This window comes from Poeciliopsis prolifica, unplaced genomic scaffold (genome assembly GCF_027474105.1).
Source record: "Poeciliopsis prolifica strain line A6 unplaced genomic scaffold, Auburn_PproV2 SCAFFOLD001, whole genome shotgun sequence".
Taxonomy (NCBI): Eukaryota; Metazoa; Chordata; class Actinopteri; order Cyprinodontiformes; family Poeciliidae; genus Poeciliopsis; species Poeciliopsis prolifica.
In genome coordinates this window covers 15,441,671-15,455,602 of record NW_026562376.1, presented here as the reverse complement: position 1 = coordinate 15,455,602, position 13,932 = coordinate 15,441,671, and the positions used below count along the sequence as shown (strand labels likewise).

Below are 13,932 nucleotides of genomic sequence, written 5' to 3'. Positions count from 1 at the left end.
AATTTCCTGCGGCTTTAAAGGGGTTTTGGAAACAAAACTCTAACTTTAATCTTGCTTTTATGTTGATCTTCCACAGATCCACTGCATTCAACTGAGGTCCAGCCTGCATTTTGTCACTCTGAGTAATATAAATTGACATTTTTGCTTCGGAAATAAAGAAGAAGAAGAAAAACTCAATTTCCCATTAGCACTAGCGACCAAAATCACAAGGTCCATCATGGGATCTTGCAGCTCTACTTCATAACAGAACCGAGTTTAGCTCTTGTGGGGGATCTATTCTAGAGACATGGCAGTGGAAACCATCGCACCTGACTGGGAGTTTGACCGCTTTGACGACGGTTCTCAGAGTAAGTCCTCCATGCCGGCCGAGCGCCCAGAGAAGAAGCAAGAGCGGACTAAAACTGCTGTTTGCTCCCAGTGTTAGCTTATGGTGCTAGCCAAATGCTAAGCCACTGTGCTCCCAATAGAGAAAACCCTTCTGCAGTTTAGTTGAAGTGTTTGTGACTTTGTTGTTGACGTGTTGATTGGTTTGAGTCAACGCAGTGTGTACGCGTGGAATCGGTGTGTAAATTGAAAGCTAGCTGCGTTAGCTCAACCCCAGGGAGAACTGACAGTTTGACAGTTGTGATCGCATTTAATTCAGTTACATTAACACTTAGTAACCATGTGTGATTTAATGAGTGGTTACTGATTCTGCCCGTAAAACTTTCGGTGTCTATGTTTTCTCAACGTGAAAGCCCATTCAAGAGTACAGCAAAAGAGAGATGTTGTAATTATTATTATCTTTAATAATAATAATAATAATAATAGTAGTATTATAAAATTACTAACATACAGTGCAGCATATATGCTGCCTACTGTTGTGTTTTGTTTCATTAGATGTACAGCATATTAGCACAACACAATAGTCTGTACAAACCACATTAATTGCAAATATTTATGTCTTCAAAAACTCTGGAGAGCAACTGCTCAAATACTAAACTCAAATTGCACTCGTCACCAGGATGTGACGAGGCCACATAAGTACATTTTTCATTTTGCTCACTAAAAGCAATCAAGTTTACTTTCATGAATGGACTTGTTATTCTTCTAATTTAACAGAAATCCACACAGAGGTTCAACTGAAGAACTACAGCAAGTTTCTGGAAGAATACACCTCTCAGCTGAAGGGCATTGAAGAGGCTCTGGATGACTCCATTGGAGATGTGTGGGACTTCACTCTGGACCCCATCGCTCTAAAAGTAAGTAGCTGCACGTTTACCTGAAAAGGAGAAAATTACAGAAGCGAAACTCATGCTTTACTTTGAATCTTTTCAGCTTCTCCCATATGAGCAGACCTCTTTATTAGAGTTAATTAAAACAGACAACAAGGTAAAACAATCAATGCAAATAAATCAAATAAATAAGCATTTGCGCTGTGGTACGAAGCTAAACACCTTCGTTGCCTGCAGGTCTTGAATAAAGTTGTAACGGTTTATGCTGCTCTGTGCGGTGAAGTGAAGAAGCTAAAATATGAGGTAAGCACTGCTAAAAACAAAAGACTCTTCTTTTCTATCGGATTACTCTGGTCTATGTGTGTTTGCTCTTTGGGACACTAATGCTTTCATTTCCAGGCAGAAACCAAATTTTATAATGGCTTATTGTTCTATGGAGAGGGAGGTAGAGTATCAGCTCTTATTATTTGTAGACAATTTCCCAATTACAAGTGAAAATAACTATGTAGCATGTGCTGTTGTTTTTTATGTTTTTATATTACAGTGTGTGAAACCAGTGTTCTTGAAGGCGAGTCGCAGATTCAAATGGGCAGATTTATTTCTTTCCTGCAGGTGATTTGCACATATTAAACTTGATCTATTAAACTTTGTTCAGTTTTGGTTTTGTTTTCTTTACTTATTATCTTTCTTTCCTTCTATAGGAACTGTCCTGCTTTGTTTCCAGATGTTATGAAGTGGTGGTCAGCATCATTCATCAGCTGGCTGCCCTCTACAACAGCAGCAAGTAAGCTCCACAGTTCAAACACTAAACAATAAGCCTTAGGTTAGATTTAATGAAATTATTGGCACCGGAGGCTTTTAGGACTTAACACCATAAGAAACAACTCTGCTATGATGGAGAGATTAATAAATGGATTACTTATTTTGGATGAGATTATTTTGATTTTCTGTCATTCATATGTGGCAGAAAAAATCTTTTACCATGTAAGATGTTCTGTTTTGATGGGGGGGCTTGTTGCTTTTTTTTCTTGCAAACGTACTGAAACCTTTTGAGCGTTTTTGTGCAAGAAATCTCGCTCAACATCAGCAGTCCATTTCATTTTTTGTTTATTTTAAAGATGTTTCCCTGAAAAGATCATTGAAATATTTCATACAATAGCAAAATATTCTTAAGTATAAATTGTTGTTTTGTAGCTACCAAAGTTCTCCTTATCTTCTTTTGCATTTTGTTGAGATCTCAAAAAAAGAAATTAAAATGAAAAATGTCATTTAAAAAAAAAAAGTTCTTTATTCCATCTCATTTTGCCAATCCATCTGCCTGCTTATCCAAACAATTCACCAATGACAGCCTGACTGAGGAACGTTAGAATTTTTTAAAGAATTCAGTGACACTTAAAAATGTGATAACAAGTGTAAGTTTGGGGGAAAAATGTTTAATTATCCAGGGGTTGTATTTCTTTGTGGTCATGCTGTACACATGGATGATGGGTCAATGTAGTTTCTATGGCATTCTTAGTTCTTAAATTAATAATTAGTGCCAAACATCAATTATGGAGGAATTTAAAGGTGCCTAACAATATGTAGGATTCTCTACACAATGTGGTCCCTCCCCTGGCTCAGAGTCAGTTCCAGTTCAACAGGTTTAATGCATAGTCCTGTAACCACAGGGTAGACAGGTAGACTTCCTGGAATATTTTGAGACCTCTTGACTTCAACATTTGCTCCATTTCAGACAAACTATTAGTCAAATTGTTTGTTCCTTATCTGTTCAAACAGAGTCTTGGGCTCCGGCCCGATTCCTTTGCAGGAACCGGGTCGGGTGTCAGAACTTTCTTGCACAACAGCTTAATAATAACAGCTTTCCTCTCTTAAGTGATCGTTGTTCCACATCTCTCCAAATCTAAATTCCTTTCTGATTTCTAGGTCAGATTGACAAAGTACATTTCTTTTAGGTTAAAACATATCTTAGTGTGAACCAACCAAACAACATATGAGTGTAGAGTGAATAATGTAGATATCATCCCAGCTTTAACTATTAACATAATTATATTCCTATACACAATCACTTCAATTGCACTTGGATTTTTTTTTAAATAAATTCAGTCCAATCTGCCACCATTGGGTCTTGTTTGTTGTTAAAATGTTTCATGCTTTGCTGGCTTAAAATGTGCTAAGTATTGGCTTTTGTACTTTAGGGGTGCAACAAAAATCATTGAATCGTCTGGTGTCCATTTCCAGGTTGGTTTTCTTTTATTGTTTTATTAGTATTATTTTTAATCCTTTTTTTTATTTACTTGGCCTTCATCTCTTCTTCTGTTTTCTCTGCATTCCTCCTACAGGTGGTTTATGAGCACCTGGGGGAGCTCCTGGTGGTACTGATGACACTTGATGAGATTATGGAAAATCACGGTACCCTGAAAGATCACTGGAAGATGTATAAAAGGTCAATACACTCACATAAAACGTGCAAACAACTTTCTCTCTTCTCGACCAAACTCAGAGAATTTAATTGCACCCATGTGGAGATTTTTTGGCTAGAGCTTGTATTGCACAAAGTCCTGATACGTGACTGTTTTTAACAGAAAAAAAAACTGTGGGATGGTTTTAACCAATCCTGTTTGACTGATTTATGCAAGTCCGCTGGCAAACTTCACACTGGACTCCTCGCAAAAATTCCTGGAATCATGCAGATATCACCCGCTGCAAGAAGTTTAACTGCAGTTTTAACATCCTGCAGTGTTTAAAACTTTCCCTTAATTAATCTTTCCACGTTTGCCAAGTTATTCTTGGACGGCTTACTTGGTTTTCCAGACAAAACCAAGCTATTACTCCTCCTTCTGACCTGCAAATGTGGCAACACTTTTTTTGACGGGTTGTGAATAAGACTGTCATCACACCGTCATAAACATGACATAACACCTGTCATGAACATGAGTAAGTCTTCATGAATATTTATGACAGTTGTCATAAACTGCCATTCGGTAAATCATGACACTTTTAATACAAAGTTGACATTTTTCATTATGACAACTTGACGATAACCAAGAAATCATAATCTGACATAAATTAGTTGTAAAAGTATTACAGATTTCACTTTAAAAATTAGGTAGTTTTATGTTATTAAAGCTAAAGTTTAATCAGTAATACTCTATGTTGAAAGCATCAATTAATGAAAGTTGCACTTAGTTTTATCCCTGTAAGCTTGCCAAACTTTCATGGTCAAAATATGTCTAATAAACTACAAACTACTATAATTTTTCACAACGGACTCCCTTAATTCAGTTTTACAAAAGGCAGAAAGCTGTTTGTGAAGGTTATCAAAAATGCAGAAGTTATTTAAGAAAGTTAGAGCTTTTGGACATTTTGCACAGCTACTAAATACTGTAATCACCTGACCTTGATTGAACATATTTAACATATCTTGTGCATTTATGTAGGTTACTAAAGTCTGTTCATCACAACCCTGGAAAATTTTCCATTCCTGAAGAAAAGCTGAAGCCCTTTGAGAAGCTCCTGTTGAAGCTGGAGGGGCAGCTGCTGGATGGTATGATAATGCAGGTGCTTTCATTCCCCTCCTACCAGCAGATTTATTGCCCTAATGATCCAGAGTTCATATGAGCGACGTTAACCTCCCATTGTTCAACAGGCCTGTGTGGAGCAGCGATTTGATGACCCGGCCGAGGGGGTCGCCGTCTCCAAAAACAGTTCCTTTGCCGAGGAGTTTGCCTTCAATATTCGTTCCATCTTCACAAATGTGGAGTCCAAAATTGGTTTGTGTCCCTTTGTCTCAGGATGAGTCATCCTGTCCTCTCACCTGGTTTCATTTTGAGCAAGGTTTTATTTATTGTCATTTTTAAGGCGAGCCTTCAGAAATTGACCAGAGGGATAAGTACGCTGCAGTCTGCGGTCTCTTTGTCCTGCACTTTCATATTTTCAGAAGTGTCGACAAAAAACTCTACAAAGCATTGCTTGACATCTGTAAAAAGGTAGACGTGTTATTAGCTTGATTAAATACCTTAAAAACGGCGAGGAGACGTTATTTTCTTCCCTTATTTCTCCGACTTTTTGTCTTTTGTAGGTTCCTGCTGTCACTCTGATTGCAAATATCATCTGGTTTCCTGATGCTTTCCTCACTGTCAAAGTCCCGGCTGCTGCCAAACTGATGGACAAGAAGAGTCTCCAGACAATCAAAGCACAGAGAGACACCTACCTGCAGCAAAGGGCGCAAACGTTAACAAAGTTAGCACAAGTAACATTCAGTCACAATAAGATGCTCTTGTAACGAATATAACCTGACATGTTGGCGCCACTTTATTCAGGGATGTCCAGTCTTACTACGTTTTTGTAACTTCCTGGATGATGAAGATGGAGTCCATCCTGTCCAAGGAGAATAAAAGTGACAAACTGGCTGAGGACCACAACAGCAGGTGCAACGTATTTGTGCAGGTAGGCTCTCAGCTGAGCTCGCTTTTTCACGTTTCGTGAAGTTGTTTTGATTGTTAGTTGAACTATCTGTCCATCATGGTCAGTCTGGATGCATTTTTTAGTGGTGTATAGAAATCATAGACAGCAAATGGGCAACGGTTAAGTTTTTGAATACGATCTATTAATTGAACATTTACAAAGAAGTGGTGTCTGGGTTTAATATTTAACATTGTATTTTTACGGGGGAAACTAAAAGTTCTCGCGGTCCTCTAGGTCGCAAACTAGAGTTTCTCAGGAACTTTCAGTCTTTGATGTAGGTGTCAGCTCTTATCTTCCTGACTGGCATTCATTGTCCATTCGTCCTTCTGTCAGGGCAGTTGTGACTGCAGGAATTCTGCTTCTCAATTCGGCACGCTTCCTGCTCCTCCAGAGACAAAAGAACATGCATCCCCAAGCAAACAAAGATCTCCCAGCCCTTAAAGTCTCCTAATCTTTAATATTTATATTTGTATTTATCTAAAAAGACTCAACAGCAACCCTCAGTTAAGTTTTAATGTAGTTAATGATGGCATATGAAAACTTAAAAGAAGAGTTAAAGAAGAAGGAAAGGAGCTTCATGATGGTACAGAGGAAGAGTTTCCAAATAGCAAGTCGGTTAATCATGGGTTTGCCTCTCTGCTTTGTTCTGCTTTTAACTTTGCTTTTGACAGAATTAAAACTTCTGACTCAGTTTTTTTAGGCACAAAAGAAATATTTTTTAGCACTTTTTCTGAACCAGTTATAACTCTAACATTGGATGTGTCGGGGAACGTTTATTCAACATCCTTTCAAAAGGTTTGTGTGAAATAACTTCCTATTTCTGCAACCAGAACCACACACCTTGTTTATTAAACAAGATTTAATGATAATTTGGCAATAAAATAATAGTAGCAATGAACATGTGCTCCATTTCAGTTTCAAAACTACAGAGCATGAAATTATTCCAACAAAAAAGTTCCCTGAAAAAATGCCTAACACAACTCTTATCTTTTAGTCTGAATGCAGCTGAGAATGATGGAAAACCATCATTGTTATTTGAAATCACTTGACGCTGTAAGTTCTACCCTTTTCCCACAGGGCATCCTGTACGCTTACAGCATCAGCACCATCATCAAGACCACCATGAACATGTACATGTCAATGCAGAGGCCCATGACCAAGACGTCTGTTAAAGCTCTCTGTCGATTGGTTGAGCTGCTCAAGGTGTGTCTGCAGGTTTTCCAGTTGTCAAAATAATGTGAGGTCTTACTGTATCGAGTCACTTTAAGCAAGAGAAGAATCTCCTGGATGCAACAAGACAGTTTTTTTTTCCCCTTGTGACTCTCCTCCCAGGCGGTGGAGCACACATTTCACAGGAGGTCGATGGTCGTAGCCGATTCTGTTTCACTCATCACTCTGCAGCTCCAGTCTCAGGCCCTCAGTGCTATCAGCAATGCAAAGGTACGCACAAAACCCTCCATTGTGGTTTTACATATTTACTAAATATGTAAATTTTTTACATATTTAGTTAGTAAAATACTGGTTATGCAGGATTTTTTTTTTTTCACCCGTTTAAATTTTTTGCCCCCAAAAGAAAAGAGTGATCTCTGATAAGAAGTACAGCGAGCAACGGCTGGATGTCCTTTCGTCTTTGGTGCTTGCAGAAAACGCGCTGAGTGGACCGAGCACAAAGGAGCGACGCCTGGTTGCGTCTCTGGCTCTGTGTGTCGGCACACAACTGGTACGTGAAAAGATCTTAGTCATAATACACACACAGACACACACTTAATGCTGATTCTCTAATGGCTCAGTTTTCATTGCGTTTTCACCTAGAAAACCTTTAAAGACGAGGAGCTGCTTCCGCTGCAGGTGGTGCTGAAGAAGCTGGATTTGATCAGTGAGCTTTGTGAAAGGTGAGCTGTTGTTTCTATGTTGTTCCAGGGATGGAGGCGGGAGGAGAGTTCCAACAGCAGCAGAAACTTTTAAAGCCTTGATGGGGGGGAAAAAGCTTCTTTTTTCTTCAGCAATAAAACGTGATGAAATAAATAAATAATTATCATTCTTGATGAATGGACTGCTCTTTTTGTTCCCCAGAAAATGAGGGAACATTATATTATTTTAATCGGTAAAGCTTATTTTCATCAATTTTATTTGATTTTTACAAAGCTCAGAGGCAAAATGTGTGTCAAAAAAGGATACTATTCTCTGATGCTTGCCTTCGTTTTCAGGGTCAGGCTCCAGTGTGACTGCAGTTTCCTGTACTGGCACAGGGCTGTGTTTCCCATCTACCTAGACGACGTGTATGACAACGCCGTGGATGCAGCACGGATGCATGTAAGCAGACTCTTAAAACCCCTTCGTTTTAAACCCCTTTCTAATTACACATGCATGTGATTCGAAAGCTAAGATTCTTGACAACCAAAGAAACAATCACTGAGACTGTAGAAACTGTAAGCGATTTTGTTCATCTTAGGCAAAAATTGCAGGAATTTTAACTTGCCAGTGATAATGTTCATCTGAAAAGTGAGGCCAGCTTCTATTAGTTGACTCTCCTTCTGCTTTTCTCTTTATAATTGGTGTGACCAGTACATGTTCAGTGCTCTAAGAGACAGTGTGCCATGCATGCTCTATGCTAAACACTTGGAGTCATGTGACCAGCTGCTGGAGTGCTTTGACAAGGAGATCATGGGTGTGTTCAATGAGGTGAGTAAGGATGAGGAGGAAATATGTCGTTTTAAATAAACTGTTTTCAGTTTGTGTTTGTATTTAAGTTCAGAGTAAAAAAAAATTAATAAAAGCAAATGAGAATCCAGCTAAGATATTCAGCCTGTCTGATGTCTTCATTCTTTGCCTTTTGGTAAATCACCATTTTTCACAGTTTTACTGACGTTTGCTGTTATTCCCGCCTCTTTGCAGCATCTCCTCGACAAGCTGTGCAAGGAGATCGAGAAGGACCTGCGCCTCTCTGTCCACACCCACCTGAAGCTGGACGACAGGAACCCGTTTAAAGTTGGTTTGAAGGACTTGGCCCATTTCTTCTCTGTCAAACCGATCCGATTCTTCAACCGCTTCATTCACATCAAAGGTGCAGAAAATTGGTCAAACACCTACACGTTTCTCATTTTGCCTGGCAAGTTTCTTGGTCTTTCTGACAGTTATTCAGCAAGACCTCTGAATAAGGCCCATAAATTGGACCTAAGGTCCATACTCTTCTTCATTTTACAATCCTATTTTATCATATAGCTTATTTGTAAAATAAGCTATATGTCATTTTTTCCCCCAGGACATTTAAGGTTTGCAGGAAACTCAAAGCGCTCCAGAGTTGGGAAAGAGTGGAATTTCATCAACTCAACAAAATGTTAACTTTACTTCAGTAATATTTAAGAATATTTTCTTTTTTTTATTGCAGTGAAGTGATCAGCTGCAATATATTCTTTTTAATTTGCTCACCTTAGTTTACTAATGCAGCTTCTGCTAATAAACAAACCAACAACGCCTTTAGCATTAGAACAGTAAATGCTGTTTACTTAAAACTGTTAGCCTAAACCTGACTGTCTTCTAAAGATTTGCGGAAAGCAATATTATTAATTTTTTGCTTTGTAACCGTCTTGCAGCCTATGTGACCCACTACCTGGATAAAACTTTCTATAACCTGACCACTGTTGCTCTGCACGACTGGGCCACCTACAGTGAGATGAGAAACCTTGCGACGCAGCGCTACGGCCTCATGATGACGGAGGCGCACCTGCCCAGCCAGACTCTGGAGCAGGTCCGGAGCGCTGTCACGACGCACCTCACAACGAAGGGAGACGTCAATAAACGACTTTATCAACTGTACCCTATCTGCTCTCATTCAGGGTTTGGATGTTCTGGAGATCATGAGAAACATTCACGTTTTTGTCTCACGGTACCTCTACAACCTGAACAACCAGGTAGGACTCATCCGCCTTAAGATGCAGACGCTCCTGCGCACAGCGGGCTCTGAACTGATGCTTCCCCCTGCAGATCTTCGTCGAAAAGGCAAGTAACAACAAGCACCTGAACACCATCAACATCCGTCACGTCGCAAACTCGATTCGGACCCACGGCACGGGCATCATGAACACCACGGTGAGTTTTCCCCGCACACATCTGGATATGTTCTCCCCGTTGTGACAACTGGAATTTTCTTTCATTTTGCAACGTCTCGTTTCTCCCATCAGGTCAATTTCACCTATCAGTTCCTGCGGAAAAAGTTTTACATCTTCAGCCAGTTCATGTATGACGAACACATCAAGTCCAGACTCATTAAGGACATCCGCTTTTTCAGGGAGATAAAGGATCAGTCTGACCATAAGGTAGGGATTTCAGTAGCTTGGAACAATAAAGCGGATCCACTCCTGAAATGTTGAATTCTGGGATGGTTTTTGGAGTCTGGTGCCTTTCTAAAAGTATCCATACATCTCTGGAGAATAAGAATACCTTCTGCCACCATCATGTTTCACAGCAAGGAAAAGACCCACGCAAAGTCTAATCTTATCTCTATTGCCAGATGGACCACAGAGACAACCCTCACCCCCACTTCATGAACTTTCCTTCACCTCTCAGGAGGGGAGGATTTTAGGAGAAACTTCTCATTCTTTTTTGTCAGTTACTGATGGGGGCAGGGTGAAACCAGGGTACAACTACATTTCACACACGTCGGTCCTTTAAGACAATTGCCAGGCTAAGCATTTCACCCAAGATGTCTACAGGTCTCTTATACTATCATCTAAACATTATCTGGAAACTTCTTTACATCTTGCAGAAATACAAAAACACAGCAGATATAATGAGTAAATAAATGGCAAAGAAAAAATAAAGTATTGTCAGTTCCATCAAATATGTAATAAGGCTGAAAACAAAATTTTCTTTTACACTTCTTACCACTTTCTTTCTTCCTGTTGCTCTGTGAAGCAGAGATTGGTTCTTATTCAAACCAGTTGAAGACTCATGAAATCACTTCGATTTGGTGAGTCTTTAACTAATGGTCAACAGATTTTTCTACCTGAGCAGTGGATTTCTGCAGCTCTTCTTGAGTCACTCTAGGCCTGTTGGCTGCTCATCTGATTAATGTTTGTGGTTCAGTTTATTTGCATTGCACCAGACAGAAGGATCAACTCAGATCCAGCAATGCATGAAATCAGACCAATAAAATTGGTTGATTTGCTTACTGGTTCTGTGACATCTTCAGTCAGTCAGTAGGTTTGCCTGGACTTTATCTCGGGCTGTCGGAGAGAAAAGATGCTGAATTTGCATAGGAGTGTTGAACTAGTAGAAATTCTTTCAAAAAGGCACTGTAGATATATTCTCTCTGTGCTACTCCCTTCTGTTCTTACTCACATTTCTGTGTGTGTGTGCGTGTGCGTGTGTGTGTGTGTGTGTGTGCTGCAGTATCCATTTGAGCGTGCAGAGAAGTTTAACCGCGGCATCAGAAAGCTCGGCCTCACTCCTGATGGGCAGAGCTATCTGGATCAGTTCAGACAGCTCATCAGCCAGATCGGTGAGAATTTCTCCATCACATAAAAAAAAAAAAAAAAAAAAACTCCAACTTGCATGTGAAGATGAACGCAGTGCCCTTTTAAAACCGCTTTCTTTCAGGCAATGCCATGGGCTACGTCCGCATGATTCGTTCTGGAGGCCTTCACTGTTGCAGCAGCGCGATCAGGTGAAAGGAATTCCAGTAATCTTCTCAGATCTGTGCGGACCCAGTTTCTTTTACCTTTTTTTTTTTTTTAAAGTAAGCTTTCAGCAAAGTGTTTTGTCGTTTTCAGATTTGTTCCTGATCTGGAAGATATAGTCAACTTTGAGGAGCTTGTTAAGGAGGAAGGACTCTCTGAGGAAACCCAAAGATCTGCCAGGTAGAAGCTTTGCTGAAAAGTTTCTAGCGTTCACTGTTGGGTGCATTTCTGTATTTTGTCTGCAGGTGGCACCACAGCCATTCAAAAAAACAGAAAGCATCCTCAGGCATTGCTTTTCACGGTCGTTTTGTGTTTCCCAGCGTCCTGGATTCAGTGTTGAGCGATCTGACCAGCAACTCTGCCGAGGGGACGGAGTACTTCAAGATGCTGGTGGCCGTGTTTGCCCCCGAGTTCCGTAGCGCCAAGAACATGCACCTGAGGAACTTCTACATGATTGTACCACCACTGGTCAGTGCTGAATCCTGCTTCAAGCTGACATCTGTAGGTTTTATGGGAAAACTTTTCTAACAATGCCCCTCAAAAAAAAAAAAAAATCTCACTTTCAGACTGTAAATTTTGTGGAGCACTCAATCAGCTGTAAAGAGAAACTCAACAAGAAGAACAAAACCGGAGCTGCCTTCACAGACGATGGCTTTGCGATGGGTCAGCACAGTCTGAGAGTAAAAGCATCCTGCTGTTCCTTTGCTGCCATCACCTGATGATGTTTTTTTTCTCTCTCTCACTCTTTCTAGGTGTTGCGTACATCCTGAAGCTGCTGGACCAGTACCTGGAGTTCGACTCTCTTCACTGGTTCCAAGCGGTCCGAGATAAGTACAGGAAAGAGCTGAGCGCGGTGGTGAAGGAGCAGACGGTGCAGTCCGCCGGTCAGGACGAGAAGCTGCTTCAGACGATGAATCTCACCCAGAAGAGGCTGGACGTCTACTTGCAGGTGCTTAAGAAACTCTGAGTCGCAGTGATGACCCCACACATTGTCTTCAGTGTATTTTGTGTGAAGGACCAACACAGAGGTGTAGGAAATATGTTTCTCAAATATTTTACTCATGAAAATCTGCATGTTCCATCTAAATAAAACCAGTTGTCCTTCCGAAGTGGCATAAACAGTGGATTTGTTTTAATTCTACAAAGCTCCTGCTGATAAAATTCTCCCTGCTGGCGTATATTTTACAGTTCTCTCTTCTTTGCAGGAGTTTGAGCTGCTCTACTTCTCATTAAGCAGCGCGAGGATCTTCTTCCGAGCCGACCAAACCGCAGCTGAGGAAACCCAGGAGAAGAAAGGTAAATCTTGGTGTGCCGTTGTCAGCTCAGTCTGTCCGTCATGCTGGACCACCCGTCCAGCTGTCAAGGGTTCATCTTTGATGCACTATTTTTTTTTTTTTTTTCATGAAAAGTTGATCTCAGAGGTTGTTTTGCCCTCTTGTCCTTCAGACGGAGCTGGGAAAGTGGGGATGTCTCCAGAAGGCTCCACACCTGCAGAGTCGTCCTCAAAGTAAGAATGAGACCGTTCTGGATTATTCCTGAGAGCTCTGCAGAGGAATGATCCCAAAGAAAACACCGAAGCTGATTGTTTCAGTGTGTTTGTGGACAAAAGACTGAAAAACTCACCAAACATTGGATTTGTTTGATATTCCAGTTATTCTTAAGTCTGTGTACTTTAATACAGAAAGTGTCTCTTAACATCCAGTTAGTCATTTACACAAGCGCCTACTACTGGAACTAATTTAAGGTAAAAACAGAATCACCTTATGTCTCACCATCGGCAGACTGAGGAAATGTCTACAGAGAAAGTTTTCATTATTTGTTTCAAGTGTTTGTTTTTTTGAGCATTTTATACATTGTATAAATGAATCATATGTGCCTTCATGAACTCTGGGTACTTGTTTTGATAATGCATGTGCAAACAGTAAACTCCACAGCTGATGCAAATTTTGCCATTTCATAATTCAAAGATTTTCCTGGTGGAAAATGTCGAGCACTTTGTTCACGTCTGAATGGAAAACATTTACCTTGTTTTGGTTTTTGTCATCTGGATATTAATGAGATTGTTAAAAGTCACAATTCAGATGATGTCACAGTTTTTCCAACATTTGGACCAACTTAGATCAGATGTTTTGAAATTAAACTTTTTCTTTTTTTTTGTTGTCAAATTTAGATTTCTCTTGTAGCAAGTAAAATGTCTGGTAACTCCCAATATTCACAATGTTCTTTGATACCTTTCCAAATTGCAGGAAAGTACAATGGTTGTTACTTAGTTTGCCATCCTTTTCGTACTATTTTCATGCTTCGTATGCATGTGGTGCACATGAAGTTATAATCAGTGGGTAGCATTAAGAGCTTTGTTCTAAGGTCAGGGTTAAAATTAGAACCCTTCCAAAGGTCTGGCAGCACCGGTTCAGCTAAAATCCATTTGAAATGTGTGATATCTCAATAAATATAAAGAATATGGTCTTAGTTGGGTTTCAGTAATCTTTTCTTAAATTTATGATGTGGCTTCATCATCTTTGATGAGGTCCAGGATCAGGTTCTTGTGACCTTGATGTGTTCCCAGGCTTAAATGG

The 13,932-nt window shown here is 40.1% G+C and overlaps 1 protein-coding gene across 3 annotated transcripts; it reads left to right on the top strand.

Annotated features, from left to right (window-relative positions):
• Positions 1 to 198: 198 nt before the first annotated feature.
• Positions 199 to 13,825, top strand: washc4 (WASH complex subunit 4). 3 transcript variants are annotated; one of them, XM_055029177.1, is made up of 33 exons: positions 199 to 347; positions 1,102 to 1,241; positions 1,318 to 1,371; positions 1,452 to 1,517; positions 1,614 to 1,659; positions 1,759 to 1,826; positions 1,916 to 1,998; positions 3,410 to 3,452; positions 3,554 to 3,657; positions 4,652 to 4,772; positions 4,861 to 4,984; positions 5,073 to 5,200; positions 5,293 to 5,453; positions 5,534 to 5,660; positions 6,756 to 6,881; positions 7,011 to 7,118; positions 7,252 to 7,398; positions 7,491 to 7,570; positions 7,886 to 7,991; positions 8,244 to 8,360; positions 8,574 to 8,742; positions 9,272 to 9,426; positions 9,515 to 9,589; positions 9,663 to 9,767; positions 9,860 to 9,994; positions 11,070 to 11,178; positions 11,277 to 11,343; positions 11,450 to 11,536; positions 11,677 to 11,824; positions 11,923 to 12,019; positions 12,109 to 12,305; positions 12,562 to 12,652; positions 12,836 to 13,825. In XM_055029177.1, the coding sequence occupies exons 1-33, from the start codon at positions 287 to 289 to the stop codon at positions 12,865 to 12,867; spliced, it is 3,477 nt and encodes a 1,158-aa protein (XP_054885152.1). In that variant the 5' UTR covers positions 199 to 286; the 3' UTR covers positions 12,868 to 13,825. The 3 variants fall into 3 exon arrangements, with proteins under 3 accessions (XP_054885152.1, XP_054885144.1, XP_054885135.1); XM_055029169.1 differs by having other exon boundaries at positions 12,833 to 13,825; XM_055029160.1 differs by having other exon boundaries at positions 12,803 to 13,825.
• Positions 13,826 to 13,932: the final 107 nt, after the last annotated feature.